Here is a 19,184-nt window from a genome sequence, read left to right as displayed (position 1 = left end):
AACAGATGATACAAACTGGGTCCTCGTAAGGGTTGATTTATTTGCCAGTAACAGTCACTATAAAGGCTAATTTAATATTGGGGGGGTTGGTAAATTTCCTTCCAGCACAGGTTTGCTTGGCTATTTCAAGTAGTGATGTAGTACTTCTGGGTCCAGATTGTTTGCTTCAAGAGTGACCAGCATTGCTACTGCCATTACCATCACTACCAGCCTCTACCTAGTGTGAAGGAAAGAACACTGCAACACTGAGTTGTAGGTGATCCTTGGAAGACTTGGAGCTTTGGGAAGGAGGGTCGGGGTTCTCCTATATATATATGCTTAAGATCACATCTGGTTGACCAGAGTTTGATTTTTAGTGACAAAATGAGTGGTGCTCAAATTAAACACCAGGCAACTGGAGGAAGTGAGCTTGCTCTATGTTCTATAGAGGCAGAGGCACAAGTATTACAAGAAGCAAGACAGTATGATCTGCTCTATATAATATTTCAAGATGTTCGAAGAAACACCTGCTACAAGGCGAGTTTCAAACTTTGACTCACAAGCACAACCCATTCCTGCATAAAGAAACTGCCAGACATCAACCACATAGCCAAGCAGGGGGCATTGTGTCATCACTGAACATCCTTTGAAGCAACTCAAATACACATCTGTGCTCTCAAGTAACATGTTTGGCAGCACCTATATGCGAAGCTTCAGCAGATCAACAACTAAGTAGAAATGTAATTTTGCCCCATCAGCCTAAATTCAGCGCTACCCATTTTGGTATTGCAAGGCCTGGTCAGCCACACAGCCTTTAACCCCCAAAGAATTATATAGACTATCAATTTAAAATAATTTCCACCACTCACTGACTTCTATATTGTCGCCTAGAATACACTTGTAGGTCTGACTGCAAGTACTGCAGATGTACCCTCCTCTGTTTCTCCACAAGAATTCCTCCTGCTTACAATAGGTGGGATCACAGTGTGGTAAAATTTTGGAAAAGGAAATTAAACTGGGACTCTATATGAAAATGTTGGGATGGTTATGACAGTCTTTGCATGTTAGTCCAAATTCAGGGCCCAGAAAGTCATAATAAATACTTATACTATGCATCTAAGTATAGGCCTGCAGCCTCAAATTTCCACTGATCAGCTGTGCATATTTTACAGCACATAGATATTAGTTCTTTATTTCTTCAGAAGTAGTATCTAGTTTTAAAGTGTCATTATTTTCATATTTCCTTTGTCTGATCAATACATTCTCTTAAAATCTCGAGCTTCTCTGATTTGTGGCATGCTATACCTTTCGTACCACAGCACAATACACCTGGCCTTCCAGAAGCTCATTAAAATGGCTCTGCAAGACTAAGGCTCCTAAGTGATCCTTAGCTCTTCAAAAGACAACACTAATTCATACTTCAAACACAGCAACATATTGCAGAGGTATACATTTCTCTAGAATAAAAAGCATAGTGTGATGCAAGCAAAAGTTCCCATCCATGAACGCCAGCGCCATCACACAGGTCATATTAGAACCATACACTCTCTAAAAAGGTCTTGTTGTAATTGCTCCAGACAGTTTGAGTGTTAGGGTGCACTACAGGCAGCTACAAGTAGCAGTGGTGAGTTATACAAATTCTAGATAACATCATATAACTATAAAATGAACTAATTGTATTCTTAAAAGACTTGGTGCCTCATATGTAAAGGTGTTTAGCAGCTGCTAAAGACGCAATTCATAAAAACACAGGGTTTGCAACCGCAAAACACCTTTTAGGAATGTATCAAAGTCTCTAAGACCTTTGCGATTCATCATGAATCACAAATAGGGGGAGGATAGAAAAAGGCATCTCACTTCTACTTGAGATCCACAGTGGAATGTATCAAAGGTTTATGACATAATTATAGTCACAGATCAATGATGATTTATCACCAATGGGTTGGGGTGGTAACTGATTTGCAGAGGGGAATGTGTTCCTGTGGAAATCTTCTCAGACAACTTGTGGAGAGCTGCCTGCTCCCCAAGGTGTGTTTCCCAAACAGAGAACCTGAAAGGAGCACTAGTCGTTTTAATGGACATGGACTGCAAGCCTTCATCTCTGCATTGCCAGCCAAACTCAGTTGTACCAAACTGCAACCTGCCAAATTAAAACTAAATGGGAAGGTTTTTTTTAATAACCCAGCAAATGCTACCATTTTTAATGCAATATATTAGTACATAGGTTGCGTCACAAATTGCCTCTCTATTTTCAAACTATTTAGCGTGCAAACTGCAAATTCCAGGTTTATGAATGGAAATAGTGTAGTAGGCTCTAGAAAGTCAATTCCCTTCAATATATGAAAGCTTCAATTGCTTAAAGATGTATTAAAGAAATTGTCTCTGCAATACAAATTATAATGCTGTTTCACCAATAATGGCTAAGAAGAATGCAAGAATTGTTAATGAAACAGACAAGAAATAGATCAATTTCAAGGTAAGAGCCACTTACCAGAGTCAACCTAGTCTTAATGTCTGATGCAGTTTGTACCCATTCGCATATAAACATCTGCCTATTACAGTAAACAAAGCAGGGGTAACTTAATTGAATATGTATGGCACACAAGGGTGTGGTAGGGTGATTTGGTATGGGTACTGTAGCCTCGGATTATTAGTCAGAAAGCACTACTGTGATAATATAAAGCATTCAAATTATCTGTAAAGAAATACATTTTGCATTTATTAATAGTGATGAATGCCACACTCTACAGGCAAGGATTCCATTTATATCCCATCACCATATAGGTCGTGTTTTGATAAAAGATTGAAAGCTTGGAAAAAGTGATCAAACCTATCTTAATGTCAGACAATTATTGAATCTGGGAATCTTAGTGACAAATCCACATTCAAATTATGCACTGGATGCATAGTCCTCAAAATTACTCATTTGCAGATTATGTTTGTTACACAATAGTTTGCATATTATTTTGAAGGTCACAACATATATGACGGATCATTCCTCATTTTGGCGTTCCTGGAATATTCTGTTGCCTTGTTATTATATTCTGTAGATCTAAGAATGATAGTGATTAGGGAAATCATCCCAAAGGTTATTTACATAACATAGGTCAAGCATTTTAAAGCATCATATACAGAAGCTGTAGGTAGGTTACATATATATAGTTTTCACCCCACTGTTTAGTTTTTACCATTCCACTCGAAAGCACTTGACAATATGTCACAAACAGGACATAAAATACCAATGTAATTGAACATTTGTCGAGTTAAATTAAAGGGCCTCACAATGTTTATTATCACAGTCTTGTAAAACAGCCCGTGTCATGGACAAGATTTCATCTAAAAAGCTTAAAGACTTACTTGAGCTCCTCTGGAATAAGAACGAAAGATAGTGCAAAATCTTCCTTGACCCGATGTATCCCTAGAGATAAAAATATAACAATACGTGTTTTTCTAAAATTGTTTTAAATTTATTTATCAGTTTTCACATTGTACCGAATAAACAAGTACAGGTACAATTAACTAAGGCGTATGCTTTTAATACAGTGTAAACGTTTTAGTATTTTTTAAACCAAATAGACTGAGGGCATAATAAACTAGAGTCTTCAATGAGTCTGCTCTGTTCCCAAAGCCGGTTAGAGGCTGCTGTAAAAAAGCATTTGCAATGCAATAGGTCCTCATTTGCTTGAGTTTGAGCTATTGGCTTTGTAAATGCATAACTGGACTTGTTTGCCACATTAACTGGTCAACCCTGCTGCATATTTTGGTTCTTTCTACCACATAATTCCAGTGACACTGCATATAAATAAAGGGCTAGTAGGCCTACTGGAATATGTTTTCAAACAAGGCCTTTAAAACACAAACTACTCCCAGGTTCCAGCCATAAGATCTTAAAAATCATTGTATTTGATGGTGGGATGGGGGATTATTTGGGGGTCCCACTAACCTAGTGTGGGGACCAAGAAATGACTCTAGGCAGAAAGAGCACACTGTGGTGAATGCTTTTGAAGGTGGTCACATTGTCCTAGGACCACCACAGGCTGAGTTATGAGCAAAAGTGTTTTGTGAAAGGAATGCCCTGCAAAGCATTATGGGGCAAGTTTCCGAGTGCCGAAAATATTGTAGTATGTTGACTGTAATACTCAAACAGCCCCTTAAATGACCCAGAATAAAAATAGCATTTCTGAGAAACATAGTCACGTAACCATATAGTTAGCCCATAGAGGGCATTACCACATGAAAACAAAATGGCAGAAAGTAATGCAGTGCAACCATATATTTAGCCCCTGGAGGACGTAGTGCATTACATATTTTCAGGGCTAGCAGGCCTACTGCAATGGTATTACAAACAAGGCCCTTAAAACACAAACTACTCCCAGCTGCAAAACAAAAGTACCAGACATAAAAGAGCTTGAACAGGCATTTGAATGGTGGGAGGGGTTATCATTTGTGGTCCCCACTAACCTAGTGTGGAGACCCAGATATGATCTAGGAATAAAGAACACGTTGTGGTGAATGTTTTGGTGGTGGTCCCATGGTCCTAGGACCACCACAGGCTGAGTTCCAAGCAAACATGCTCTGTAAAAAGAATGCCCAGCAAAGCATTATTACTCAGAACAGCCCCTAGAGAACACCACAATACAAATAGCATTTGTAAAAGCATGGCCATGCAACCATATAGTTAGCCCCAGGAGGGAATAAACACATGCAAACAGAATGGCAGAAAGTAATGCAGTGTAACCATATAGTTAGCCTCTAGAGAGCATAGTACATTATACATTTTCAGGGCTAGCAGGCCTACTGCAATGATATTACAAACAGGGCCCTTAAAACATTAACTACCGTAAAACGAAAGTTCCAGCCATGAGAACTTAAAAAGACACTGAATGGTGGGAGGGATTATTATTTTGGGGTCCCCACTAACCTAGTGTGGGACCCAGAGATGACATAGATATAGACAGAAGGAATGCGTCATGCTGAATGTTTTGGTGGTGGACCCATTGAACAACACAAGCTGAGTTATTGGCAAAATGTTTTTGAAAAAGAATGCATGCAAAGCATTATGGGGCAAGTTTCCACTGTGTGTAATGAATATTGTAGTATCGGCTCTCCCGCTGTGCCGGGAAAGTCGCTTTGATGATTTCTGTGATTTTATTTAGGTGATGTATTTACCAATTATAAAAGTTTTTGAAAGCCATGGAGAAGGAAGGGGAGAGAGCGCCATGGCCGCCATGGAGCGTGAAGGGGAGAGGCAAAAGAAAAAAGTAGTTCGCCCTCCCGCAAGTATATCAGAAACTGTGCAATAATCCATGTAATAGGGTCAGTCAGGTGGGACAAACGTAACACATTTACCAATGACATCAAGGGATTGTTGACCGGCAGGCCCAGGAATGAATGAAATTTGATGGGCGTGAGATGGGTGCATTTAAAGGCCACAGACTAAATTACAATACATCGAAAGGCAGCGCTTGCACACTGCTATACTTGAACAAAAAACAAGCTTAGCGGCAGAATTAATTGTTATGACGCTAAGGCAGCGTTAAGGTGGCCTTTCCCCTGCTCCATATTTGCAAAGTGGCACAATGCATGCATTGCAACCACTTTGCAAACCCTTGCCCCACATTATGCATGCGCCAGGCATAATTTATGCAAGTGGGGCGTTTCCTTGCAGGGAGGCCTAAAAAAATGATGCAGTGAAATTTACAAGATTTCCCTGTGCCATTTTTTCTGTCATTTTTAACCCCTGCTCAAGGCAGGTGTTAAAGTGACTCACCCATAATCTATGGGCCTCCCTGTGCTTTGCTGCACTGGCGCTAGTGCAGCAAAGCACCACAACAGCGTCAAAAGCTGTAGTGGAAACGGCCGGCATGGGGCACCGCACTGTAAATACGTCACTACCATGGTGTTGTTAGGGGGCAAAAGGGGACGTAAGAAATGTGGGCCATTGGGACAGATGCACTACTTTCTTGCAAATATGCCCGTTAGTATTTTGTGAAACCCTATGCTCTCGGTTGCTCCAGTCCTGTGGTGCAATTCTCCAGGTCAGACTTCAACTTATCACTGCATTTGGCTGATGTCTCACAACATACTGTAAATTATTATGTTATCAATTACAATCTAATATTCTAAACTGATAACAGAACCTTTTCCTGGCTATGAAATTAAATTGACAAGTTATTTCTTATGAACGATTCCAAAACTTCAACTTTTCACTACAGTCAAAAGCAGCACATATTCCTCATACTAAAATTCCCACGTACATTTGATAATCAATTATTTCATCATCTTTGTAGCAGAAAACAGAAATGAAAACATACCAAAGTTGTAATTTTATGCGACGACCATCCAAAAGTATTGTAGTGGTCTTGTAATCAATACCTGAAAAGATAGAAGCATTTTTAAACATGAGCTAAAATTCAACGATAATTCACATGTAAGATATTCCTGAACTCCTGAACATAGGATAATAATCGTATCTAGACAGATACTTCTACATTTAGAATATAGAAGGAAATTGGGTAATGGACAGGAATAAAGGAAGGAATGGGGGGGGGGCAAATGCTTGTTGAAAACAAGAGAATTAACCTCTGCAAAAAGAAGCACGAAGAAGACTTTAAATAGATACAAGTGCCCAGATAAAATAAACAGCTGAATTCAGATAACAGTTCACACACCAAGAATGGACCAGATGCCATTTATACCTCACCCTTCAAAATAATTCATCCTCATGCTGTCAAGACAAGAATGCGCTTCATTGTGATACGAGAAGAGAAAAGTCTTGACCTCACAAAACACCTTCCATTAGGTCGGGTTCCCAAGATGGCTGCAATCCCCAAAATCATCATTTCTTTGCATATATCCATCAGGCGTCATCTCCTGTTTTTATTAACTGTATTAACATACAGAAACAGGAGGAGAGTGTAGTGTCCATTTTGAAGATCCTCTTTTAGGGTCTAAGTAAGCTTATGTGGGTATACATCCGATAACATTGCCATGTTGTTGCAGCTGCAGAAGCCTTTCTTCTACCCCGGTAATCTAAGGAATGCATCACTGCTAGCAAGTCTGCCTCAGTACCCAGAGAGTGAATCCAAGAACCCAATATTTGCTGTCCATTATATATTTTCTAGAACATCCACTGTCCCATCCTGGATAATAAGAGCATTCAGGAAGGTTCTTTTAAATTATAACATTTCTTGGAGTTCTAGATTCACTGCAAAAAGGCTCTCCTGTGCTGTCTGGACTTCTCCAATAAAGATAATGCTGCCTCTGTCTCCTAAGTTTGACTCAGTTGTGGCTACCAACTTTTCCACCTGACCTGGCTTTTTCGTGATGTTCGCTATAGCATTAATAATAGCATTCCTGCGCAGAACCACATTAGCAATGGACCCATCTATGAGGTCATCCAGCTCCCATCTCACACGTGGTGCACAAAAGTCCTACTTCTCCATCTAGGAATATTTCCTTCTCATGTCTGTTTTACAGCATGCTATCTCAGTCTTTAAAAGGCAACGGATGTCTGCTCCAGCAATTGTAGCTCAGTTACTTAAGCTTCAGGGGTTTTTCACTGCTGACCCCCATTGCCGTAAGTCTGGGGTCTCAGGCCTCCTGTAATTTGGTTGATCCCAGTTAAACTAGCCCTCTCTACTATTTGCTTGGGGAACATACACAATATAAAGTTAGTGGCAGCTCTGCCGCAAACTCAAACACATTCCTTTCTCACTAGCCCCTCTTTCTATCAGAGCCTGGCCTATCTCAAGCCCATCATGTTTTCTCTGTCTTCATGTAGGTTGCGAGTTTCTGGACCTCGGCCGCTTGGTCGCTCAAAGGGAATGAGAACGTCAGATCGGTTTTATTAGATTCCTCCCTGCTTTTGTCAATTTTCTGCTTCCTCTTGATGGAGGGAGGTTCCAAAGTTAGCACGAGCTAAAGGACAACAAGCATTGGTAAATACAATAGGTTTTGCATATGTGATTAATAATAACCTGCTTTTTGTTGTAAGCTGTAGCTTGGTGAGCAGTTTTGCAATGTAAGCAAAAAGCTTAAAAAAGCATTGGCAAAGGTAATAGGTCTTGCCTATGTGAGATTTATTGGCTTTGCTAATGTTTTTAGCTATGTTGCAAATGGTTAAAAGCAATGTAGAAAAAGCTGTATGACACAGCCTGTGTTGTCTGCATGCTGCATTGAAGCTAGCGCTGCTATATTAACTGGCTAACAAAACATTGACAAAGCTGATAGATCTTGCATAGGTGAGACCTCTCGGCTTTGCTCATGCTTGGTATGGAATCCCATATGATAAGGTATACGTATTTATATAGTGTTCACAATTGTTCAAATGCTAATGCTATAGAATGGAGAATGCCCTTGCCAAGGTGTTAGTGTGTCCAGATTCAGAAGCATTTTAGGGCCATACAAAAACTGTGAAAATGTGCCATATAAATGCACTGAATGTAACATAAGATGTAGGCAGACCGAAAAGTTCAATAGGTTGCAGCTTTTATTATAGTGATACTTTAGGCTAAGTGCTACTTTGGGTACAATAGTTCCAAAAGAACAAAAAAGCACTCCTGACTGCTTGCTAGTAATAAAATATGACAATAATCAGTGTTCAGTTGGTTACCTAAAGCATTTGGCCCCTGTGTCACTGTGCCTGCTGCACCATTTAAATCACGGCCCTGGTGCCTGCAAGGTAACTGCGCTTGTTACTACTTGTTTAGTAGGAACATATAGCAATAATCGGTGTTCAGTGGCTTTTGTGGAGCTTTTTGACCCTGTACCACTGCATCTGCTGCACCATTCAAATCATGGTTGTGGTGCATCAAAGGTAACTGCGCTTGTAACTGCTTGTTTAGTAGCGACATACAGAAATAATCTGTGTTCAAAGGGTTTCCTGGAGCTTTTGGTCCCTGTGCCACTGCACCTGCTGCACTATTCACATCAAGGCCCTGGCGCCTGCAAGGTAACTGTGCTTGTGACTGCTTGCTTAGTAGCAACATACAACAATAACTGGTGTTCAGTGGGTTTCCTGGAGCTTTTGGCACCTGTGCCACTGCACCTGCTGTACCATTCAAATCATGGCCCTGGTGCCTGCAAGGTAACTGCGCTTGTGAGTGCTTGCTTAGTAACAACATACAGCAATAATCAGTGTTCAGTGAGTTTCCTGGAGCTTTTGGCACCTGTGCCACTGCACCTGCTGTACCATTCAAATCATGGCCCTGGTGCCTGCAAGGTAACTGTGCTTGTGAGTGCTTACATAGTAGCAACATACAGCAATAACCGGTGTTCACTGGGTTTTCTAGAGCTGTTAGCTCCTGTGCCACTGCACCTGCTGCACCAAGAAATGGCCATCCAGGAGGCTGCCTTGGGGACTGTTCATGGAGATGGAACCAAAGTTGAACCACTTGCAGTGGACGGTACCCCGCAGCATGGCTCCCAGGCCCAGCTCCTTTGGCTGGCTGTACCTCCGATGAGGCGAACAAGACACCTCCAGCAGCTGTAGAGGGACAGGGAAGTCGTGTTGAGGGGGTTTGCAAGGAGCGGTGGCGAAGTGACCAAGCCTTGATTGCTGAAGGTATAGGGGGCCACACTGAGGAAGGTTTCTGCAGTGTGGGTCGCTGTACCTCCTCTGAGGAGAATGAGACACAGTGAGCTTTAATATTTTAATATATATTTATTTAACAATTTTGTGTGGTACTCAAACAAAAATTAAGGTATAAGAGAGCTTTAGATTGCAACAAAAGATGCAATAGGGTTTATCTGTAATAGCATCAGCAGATGCAAGGGGGGCAGTCAGAAAATGAGCCGTAGACTAAGAGGGGGGGACACGTTTAGGGGCTTTGCAAGGAGCAGCAGCCTAGTTACCCTGCCGCGATTGCTAAACACGAGTGCCGAAAATAGAAGAGAAGTGACAAGATAGAGGATGTGGTGTAACAGCCAGAACTGCCAACCTTGGAGCTGGGGAGCCGGGTTTGAGTCTCGGAGTTGGCTCAATATCCTGTACAAGCACGCTTAAGAGAGCAGCCTCATAAAGAAGTTTGGTGGATGAAAAAGAGTACTTGTGCCTTGGGACACTGATAACAGCAAACACATGCGAACAATAGTGTGCAACAGCCAATAGAAACAGAGGAAAAGTAAGTGGCAAGCACACAAACCAATAAAAACTAAGGGTGGGATGCAAGCCCCTTCAAAGATCTATATTAAACACAATAGATTTCACAAGCAAAACAAAAGTGCTGTGGGAACAAAATCTAACAAGCATAGCGCAAGCGAAACCTAAAAAGGCACAGCCTAGGGGCTTAACAAAGCACAGCCATCGTGGGATGTCTCCAATAGTCTAGTTTTTAAAACTGGAGAAAAAAAGCAACATTTAAGTGAGGCCTTATATGCCAATAATTCATCTCAGTATCAAAGAGAACCCTATTCTCTGCAAACTGGAATCCATGCCTGTACCTTTACAATGATCAATGGAAAAAAAATGAAAAGCATGTTATGTAAAGCTACATTCATTTGTAAATCTGAATAAACCTTAAGTATATAAGGGTGCTTTATCAGAGGAAAAGGCATAATTTTAAAAGACTGCAGGAAATCTGCACTAGCAGGAAACTGCCACAAAGAACGTCCATAATGCATTAGTTCCTTTGACTTGTTCTCTCTTGTCCTCAACAGTGCACAGTTCATGGGCTAATCAAGATGACATTTTTTGTGCTGCTGAGGCATCTCAAACAGTGTATTCCAAAACAGTTGCCAAGGTACATGAAAAGGGATATGCTGCATTCCTCAGAGGTGTCATAAGACAAAAAGCCAAAACAGCTCAGAATGTTATAATTCCTGTAGTTTTAAAGTGACAGTTGCAGTATGTAGCTATAGGTCAGCCTCAGAACCCATTGAAAAGGCATTGGTTGATTTGCCCAAAACTTTAGATGCTATGGACAGATTTGCACAAAGCTTTACAAACTACTAACCCAGTCAAATAACTTCAGATATAAATTGTTTTGTGAAGATCCATCCCTGGGCAGAAAAGCTAAGTGGCTTGAAAAAGTGTACTATTTCAAATTTAACTTTGACAAAAAAAGAGCAAAATGCTGAACGCATTTTCACCACACATGACAATGAAGTAGAACTTCACTCAGAAATAGAGTTTTTTTTTTTTTTAGATCTAGCTTGACAGCACAGCTACCATCAGACATGTAATTAATCTAAAAAAGTTCTTTAAAAGACCTACTACTAGGAGAGTGGCTTTGGCTCCGCCCACTTGCTGGTAACCAGTAGTTCATATTTTGTTTGGGAAGATGATGTGTGCTTTCACCAAAAAGTGGCACATATTGATCCAGTCACCTCAGCTTGAAAGTTCTGGGGCACACACAGGACACTAATGCTATAAAGTGTCTTGGATAACTAGATCATTTACAGTGCTTGTTCTTCTACGGCAGCAGCACATATGGGATGGCAGTCATTAACTTTAGACTTCAGACTACATGTCTGTTTTTGAGAGCCCAGGGATACACTAGTCAACATGAATTTTAGGTCTGGCTTGACTGTGCAATGGTCGCCTGACCTTATGTGATCAACAAAAAGAGCTTTCAGAGTTCTATTGCAAGAGGGGCTGTCCCACATGCTAGTTCCCCCAGAGTACAGATTTTGATTGGGCTGAATTTGTGTGCTTCCACTAAAATGACTGCTTCTATTTACCTTTTTGGCTTGTGGCAAAGTTTATTCTCAATACAGCAGGACTAAGTTGGTTACGATGGCAAGCTGATGATTGTGGCTGTAGGCCGGATCTGCTTATTATGAAATGCTGTGATAAAGGCGTTAGGCATTACATGTTTATTGCAAAACTGATATGTTAAAATTAATAAACATTTAAGTGTGATCTGACAAACCCTGGGGTTTTCACGTTAATGATTCTTGTTAGGCCTCATTGAGAGGCGTTGTATATTGTTCTGCAGGCTGTACTTTCCTACATATTTGTAATTTTGTAACTGTGTGCATGTGCCAGTTTATGTGCACTTGAATAGTTCGATGTTTGACAAAGTGTAAAGTTAAAGGGTTTACTGGGAAAGGCCATGCAAGATTTCATATGTTTGATCTGTTTATTATGAAACGTTATAAAAATGCCAATGGGTCTGATGTCTTTATTGTGAAAAGCATGCATTAAAGACAATAGACTTTTAAAGATGGGTTGTTCTTACACTGTGCTAAAGTCTGTAGGTAGGAATTTTGTTATATGGAATGTCATAGATAATAGTAGTTGACGGGGGTTTTAGTGATGGCCATCCCCTCAAACAACTGTGAGGATAGAAGGTAAGCACTACAATAATCCTTGCTAAATTATCTTAGGAGAGAGAATTTTTGGCTTTGCCATCGATAATTTGTAAACTTTCATACTTTCATGACTGTTTACAGGATAGTTTCCCTGTGGAAAGTTTGTGCTCAACACAAAGGGCTTGTGTTGGTCATGGTGAAAAGCCAATGTCTAAATGTCAGGTTGTTTATTCTGAAAAGTTATGAGAAAGGCAGTATGTCTGATATGTTGATTGTGAGAAGCATATGTTAAAGTCAATAGCAATGTATGGGTGGATTGATATTACTCTGAATTAACACCTAAAGATAGTTTTTTTGTCACATGGAATCTCTGTAAGGCAAGGACTTTGGTGTTGATTACGCCCACTGACAAACCAAGAGTAAAGGTATATGGCATGTTCCTAAAGTGACCCAGATGAATGAGCTAGCATAGAGGACCCCATCAGTGAGGAGGTTAAAGGAACTTTTAAGATCCTCAATATAAATAAGGTGTTGGGCTCAGATGGATTTACCCAAGGGTTCTGCAAAACATTCTCATCGTCACTGACACCACGCTTTGTGAAACTATTTAGTACATTCTCAAAAGAGTCAGGAGCAATACCCATGCTGATGTAAACTGATACTGCCGTAATTCTTAAACAAGACCAAGATCCCAAACTATGTTCCTCCTACAGACCAATAGCAGTGTTAAACTTTGAAAGATCAGGTTTGAACAACATAGACAAACTCATGACATTAATAGGCAGATGATCCACCTGGTTGAAAAAACTATAATGAAGGTAGTTCCTTCGCTCCTGATAATGCTTAACACTTAGATTGTTCTCAACATGATGAAGGTGGGCGGATGGAAAATATGTGCTTTGGTCCAAACTTTTTGTTAGTGGATTTGTTGGGATATAGAGCACCACTCTCGTGAATAACTTTGAATAGCAGGCTATTTTGCCCTTTTCAACTAAAGAGAGAGAGAGAGAGAGACATGCCAAGTTTGCCCTTTGCTTTTCGCCCTCACTATCTGCATTCACATTAAGATTTAGAAATATCACAAATAAGGGACCTATAATATGGCCCATACAGGCATAAAATAAGGCTATTTGTGAATGACTTTCGACTCACATTAACAGTCCCAGGCACATCAGTCTCAAGGCTGAAAAATCTATTTAAAGAATACAAAAAAGTGTAAGGATTCAAAATAAATTTAACACAATTTGGATACTTAGCATAACCCTGTTTCAGTCATGGTAAAGGAGATAACAAATGTACACCCTTTTGATGGACCATAAAGAGTATTGAGTACTGATGAGTCAATATTGCACCAACCCAAGCTGATCTATATGGAGCTCTTCTGATGCCCCTCTTGCCCCACACTGAAAGAAGACATTTAACGATGGGCTTCACTTCCATTTCAGAGCGAGGCAAAATATATAGCATTAAAATTAATGTTTTACCAAGAGCACTTTCCTTATTCCAGATCCTGCCAATAATGACACACAAAAGTTTATTTGCTGGTCTAACAAAATTATCTTGAAATACACCCAATAGTGCAGACGCCGAAGGTTACCTCATTAAAACACCTGACAACTCAAATAGAAAAAGGAACCTGGCCTTTTCACATCTTTTTTTTTTTTTTAAGATCTCTTTTATTGCTTTATAATTGCATGAAAACGCATACAGAACAAAATAACTTCCCATCTTTTTGTAACCCCCCCCTCCCCCTCCCTCTCCCTTTTCGCACTTCCCATCAATTATACAGAGGTGTTTGTTCGGTTCACAAATGAGTCACTTATTTGGTCTCTTGTACGATCTTCAACTGGAATATCTTGGTCAACTATACATGATCTGACTCTGATAAATTTGCCTCTGCATCAGAGTTAGAAGTGTCAGGTGTTCTAGAATTATCCAGTATCGTGTTCCAATGCTGAGCATTATCTCTAGTTCCTAGGCCCCTGAGTGTTTCCCTTAGTAATACTGTCCCTTCTGTTTCCGCCCACTTGATTAATGCATTTCTCCAACGATTTATCTGTGGGCCCTTCGGATTTTTCCAGTGTGAAGTTATTTCTCTCCTTGCTAGTATCAGAGCCAAGTCTATGAATCGGTTTGTGATTTTATGCTTGCTGGGGTGGGGGAAATCTCCCAAAACCGCCACCATGGCTAATCGGGATAATGTTCTCTGGCCCTTTCACATCTATTATAAGCATGTAGCTTCCACAGTTGCTTTTATATTGATGGCTTTTCAGTGAACAAATGCCCTGAGTGAAAAAATGCTTCCTCCTTCACACATCACAAGCTCACACACGAGGGCGATATCAGAAAGGAGGAGGTTTGAATCCAAAAGAGGCGTTTTTTTTATTTTTGGTCAATAAACACACAGAAATAGAATTAAAAACAAAAACAAAATCACACACACTCAAGTGTGAAAATAATAACATCTACTTAGAGAAATGTAATATTTTAAGCAATATACAGATCTACAATTCTGCTGTAAAGTAAGCTTCCTCATTCTCTATGAATACCTTTGAACTAAGGGAGAAAATGACACTCGTGATTTATGGTGCCCTGTGACATATTTGAATTTACAGGACGTCCCTCTGTATATTTTGCCATGTAAGGCTGAGGTGTTACGATTAAACCCCACCTTAAACACATACGGCAAACAAATCAATTAAATAGGAAAATGTCAGTTGCCTTGAACTTGTGAAAATCTCAGGTGAAATATCAGTGATGGCTTACACAAAAAATGGATGCCAACGAGTTTTCAGTATACTCAGTATATATATAGTCCAAAGAAGATGAATAGTTACCAAAAACCTACACCTGCCCTATGAATTCCTACATAGCTCTTTGTAAGCAGGGGATCATGTCTCCACTCCTAGGCTTTCCATTAATACATAGTCAGTCCTACTAATCATCATCAAATCATCTTTAAGACAAGACATCTTCCTGGACAATCTCAAGACAAGGGAAGCTCTCACTTTCGTGAACTCAAACTGAACTCAGATAGCGTCTCTCATCACTCCCTCATAAACCACCCGTCATGCCTTAGATCATCGAGAAAGCTGTTGCCTCACACAAAATAAAAACTGTGCTCCTGCAAAACTACTACAAGTACTAAAACAGTCACCTCTCAAGTAGACAATGACAATCATCTAATCTCCGAAGAAGGGGACCCATGTTTCTTGTCCTCTTTGCCCTCTCTGTGGCCTTCTAAACCATATTCGGAAAACACTCTTACCTATTTCGATGGAACTATCAAGCCATGGTTCAATTCTCACATGAACAACTAAAGGCAGTTTGTCCAGGTGTTCTCATACAGATCCAAAACCAACCCATTTTCCTGTGGCATCCCCAGGGCTTCATCATTTCATCAGTAATCCTCTAGTCTACATGGAGCTTCTGGAAGTCCTGATTATAAGCTTCAGGGTCCATCTCACATGCAAAGCAAAGACCACTTGGTGTCGCCTGATGCTACTCTGCAAGGCAACTGCCTTCATTTCAGAGCCGAACTTCATGACAGCCATGCATGTGCAGGTCTTACCATGTCTCAAGGGGGGAAAAGCCCTGCTGGCAGGCATCTCACAGCCCCATCTAACACCCTGTAGAGAGTTCTAGATGCAGCAGCCCATCATTAAAAGCCTTCACAAACATGACAAATTTACTCAGATGCTCGAGAGAACTACCCTGGCATCTACCTGCATGCATCACATTTAAAACTGGCTACATTATCTACAAGGCTTTCAACATGCAGCAGTAGCATCTCCAGATAGGAAATGAGGACGTGGAGTAAGGAAAAGAGGACACCACAAGCATTATTTTGTTATATACTAATACTCCATCCCAGTTCAACCCCAGCAGGCTACACTGAATCCTCCCCTCCTATTCAAATCAGCCCAAGGGATAAATTAAACCTTAATTATTAATTAGCCTGACAAGGTTAATAATAGCTTGGTAATGTAGTTCAATTTCAAGAAATTTTAGAGCCTCATGTTGAGAAAATCTGTGATGGATAATCAACTTTTATGCACCTTCAATGTACAAAGATTCCAATTAAGAAATCGTAAATTTCAACAAATAATGATTCACAATTTGTAATTCCTTAAATCAACTGTTCAAAATAGATCTGCTAGAAGTGGTTGCAATTTCCACTGGTATTTTGAGAACCGACCTATGTATTAACAGTTTGGTTCTCAAAATACTGATTCATAAGAAGTTCGCATTTCCACATACCTCATTAATATGCATGAGCTAGGTCGTACATTGTGAGCCACTACAACTGGCTACATTTATAGGCAGGGTTGCCTGCTGGTGTGAGCAGACCACCATGTCTGTGATTGCTCTTAAATAAAGCAATCGTTTTTTTACCCGTTTCTCTAAAAGAAAAACGGATGGATTTGGGGAAGAACACAAAAAAAATGTATATGCATAAAGTGGTCTCACTGACCACTCACTGCCTGCTCATAATTTTTTTTTTGTGAACATTCACAAAGGGGACCCATTTGCGAACGGCTTACCACCTAATTCGAGGAAGTGGTATTAATGTTTTGCGATCGGATTTCAGTGGCAAAACATTAATACACAACTTAAAAATACAGGCCCCGATTCCGATCTTGGTGGGTGGGATACTCCGTCAGAAACGTGGCAGATATCCCAGCTGCCGTATTACAAGCTACATATGATATAATGGAACTTGTAATACGGTGGACGAGATATCCATCATGTTTGTGACGGAGATCCCATCCGCTAAGATCGTAATCAGGCCCTCAGTGTTTGAAAGGGGTGCTTTAACACACTCCTTAACAAATACCGAATATGTATTTATTCCCAAACCCAATTAGGAATTTGGTAAGATTCGGAAACATGTTACGGAATCACTATTCGGGTTCAGTGAATTATAAAAAATACCATTTTGCAGTCTGAAAGACTTTGATTGTGGGATTCGGAGACTTAATGACTGTACATTTTATTTTAACACGAGATCCATAGTTCCTAATGGCTTTTTTTATTGGCTCCTGAATCCGAATCAGTGAAGCGAGATAACTCTCAATTTGCAAGGCGTTTCTAATCTACTGTAATACACTCCGTTGCTTTGCATTAACGTTCGTGCTTCATAAATCAAATCAAATACATAGATAATGCATTCTTTCTTTTGGGGTAGAGCAAGGACGGATTGGCTACGCGGGCAGTCGGGCTTTGACCGATGGGCCGGTGTCTCAGTGCCCTTGTGGGCCGGTTTATTTTCTCCTTCCCAGCTCACAGAGGGCACTGGACAAGAGGAACAGAGCAGCCTCGCACTGGAGGCAGTGTGAAGTTGCCATTCATTGATCAGCAGCTGTGGCCTCTCCTTGACACCCTCCTCTGCTAGGCAATCACCCTGAGGCAATGGTGAGCTTAGGAGGGGTTAACTATGTGCTACATTCTGCCTCCCTGGGGGCCAGGTGCTGCTCTGGCATTGAGCCATTCTCATCTCGGCCCCAAGGGTGTACACAGCCCAGAAACAATGCTTTTCCTTTCCACCTCCTTGCCTCCTCGCCCCAAGGCACTTCACATTCCCCATGCTGGGCGGGGGGGGGGGGGGCAGTGGGTTTATGCTGGGGCCTCGCTGTACTGAAGTGGGGGTGAGAATGCATAGATTCCCACCCTGCCTCCTGATTACTACGGCCACATTAGCCAGGAGAGGGACATAAAAGTAGCAGGCCTGCATCTTGCATCAGACAACCTCAAGTTGGACTCTACAGCACCCACCACCAGGAGGATCTTTTCCAGAAGTCGTAGCAGAGGATTAAAGCAAAGAACTGCCCAGCCCCAAGGAGCCCAGAAGCTGTGCTTCAACAGGCTGCTGCCTCAGCTTACTTCTTCATCTCTTTAGGCCCAACCTTTTCCTTTCCTTCCCAGGAGGAAGGAATCCATGCTTAGGCTTTTAGTGGTCAGGTCCAACTCCTGAGTCTTAGACAGAAGGCAGTCCCAACCCTCCCATACAGAACTACAGAGGGTTCACCCAGCCTTTTCCTTTTAGGTAATCTATCCAGATGCACCACAAGGCCAAGCTCCTACTCGAGTGGGCCACCTAATCCTCTTGGCACCCCACTCTCCAAAGAGCTGACCAAAGCAGGTTGAGTAAAGCAGTACTCAAAGCCACATCTAGTGCTCTGCAATTGCGGCCCTACCACGTCCAGAAAATATTGCATTAGGCTCAGTGAAGTAGATATGCTCCAAAGCTTTACTGACTTGCCGCACCAGCACCAAGGAACCCAGTGTATTGCCAGTCAATCCCTTCCTATGAAGAAGGAACAGGTATGAACCATTTTTACTTTTCAAAATTAAACTTAGTCATTTGGGTCACAGTCAAACGTTTAGCTCTATTTTAAAGGCCTCATCCAAAATGCAGACAAGGAACTAATTTCTTCATATGCCAAGAATATTATTCAGTAACTTAAGGTTAATTTTTGGTTGTAGTTTGTAGGTCATTTTGAATAGACTCTGTTTTCGGTCCCAGGCCGGAATGTGCCAACATCTCTATGTGTTGATTTCAGGATATGTTTAAGACTTTCTGTTAATGTGCTTTCTCAAAAGAGAACTGTTTGAGCCTCATTCTAAGCTATGCCCTGCTCGAGGCCTAAGCAAAATTTGCAAACTTGATACTTCTTTCTCTGTGTAGCAGGATTGCCTCTTCTAGGATGTTAAGGTTATATGCCATTTTTGTTAATTTTCTATGTTTGTCATGGTGACTGCATCCATAGATGAGTTTTTCAGCAAGATAATTGCCTCAGGTCTGTTTAAGGGCTTAGGCCCTGTTAGGACCAAACAAGTGACTCTATTCTGTCTGGAGGAGAAGGACCATTTGGTACTGCACAATTGTTTCTGGTTGGTTGTGTTTGTTATCATGCATGTGGCCCGCAGAACATGCTTCAGATTTGGTG

At 41.0% G+C, this 19,184-nt stretch overlaps 1 protein-coding gene across 1 annotated transcript in view; it reads right to left on the bottom strand.

The window, feature by feature from the left end:
- RAB40B (RAB40B, member RAS oncogene family) overlaps positions 1–19,184 on the bottom strand; it is a 289,872-nt gene that overhangs the window by 124,934 nt on the left and 145,754 nt on the right. Inside the window, exons 3-4 of the mRNA XM_069200358.1 lie at positions 6,294–6,354; positions 3,337–3,397 (exon numbers count right to left, since the gene is read on the bottom strand). Coding sequence (XP_069056459.1) covers positions 3,337–3,397; positions 6,294–6,354 — 122 coding nt within the window. The remainder of the gene's footprint in view (positions 1–3,336; positions 3,398–6,293; positions 6,355–19,184) is intronic.

This window comes from Pleurodeles waltl, chromosome 7, assembly GCF_031143425.1.
Source record: "Pleurodeles waltl isolate 20211129_DDA chromosome 7, aPleWal1.hap1.20221129, whole genome shotgun sequence".
Taxonomy (NCBI): domain Eukaryota; kingdom Metazoa; phylum Chordata; class Amphibia; order Caudata; family Salamandridae; genus Pleurodeles; species Pleurodeles waltl.
Note: the sequence above shows the minus strand (reverse complement) of the source record. Positions and strands in the feature narration are given on the sequence as shown.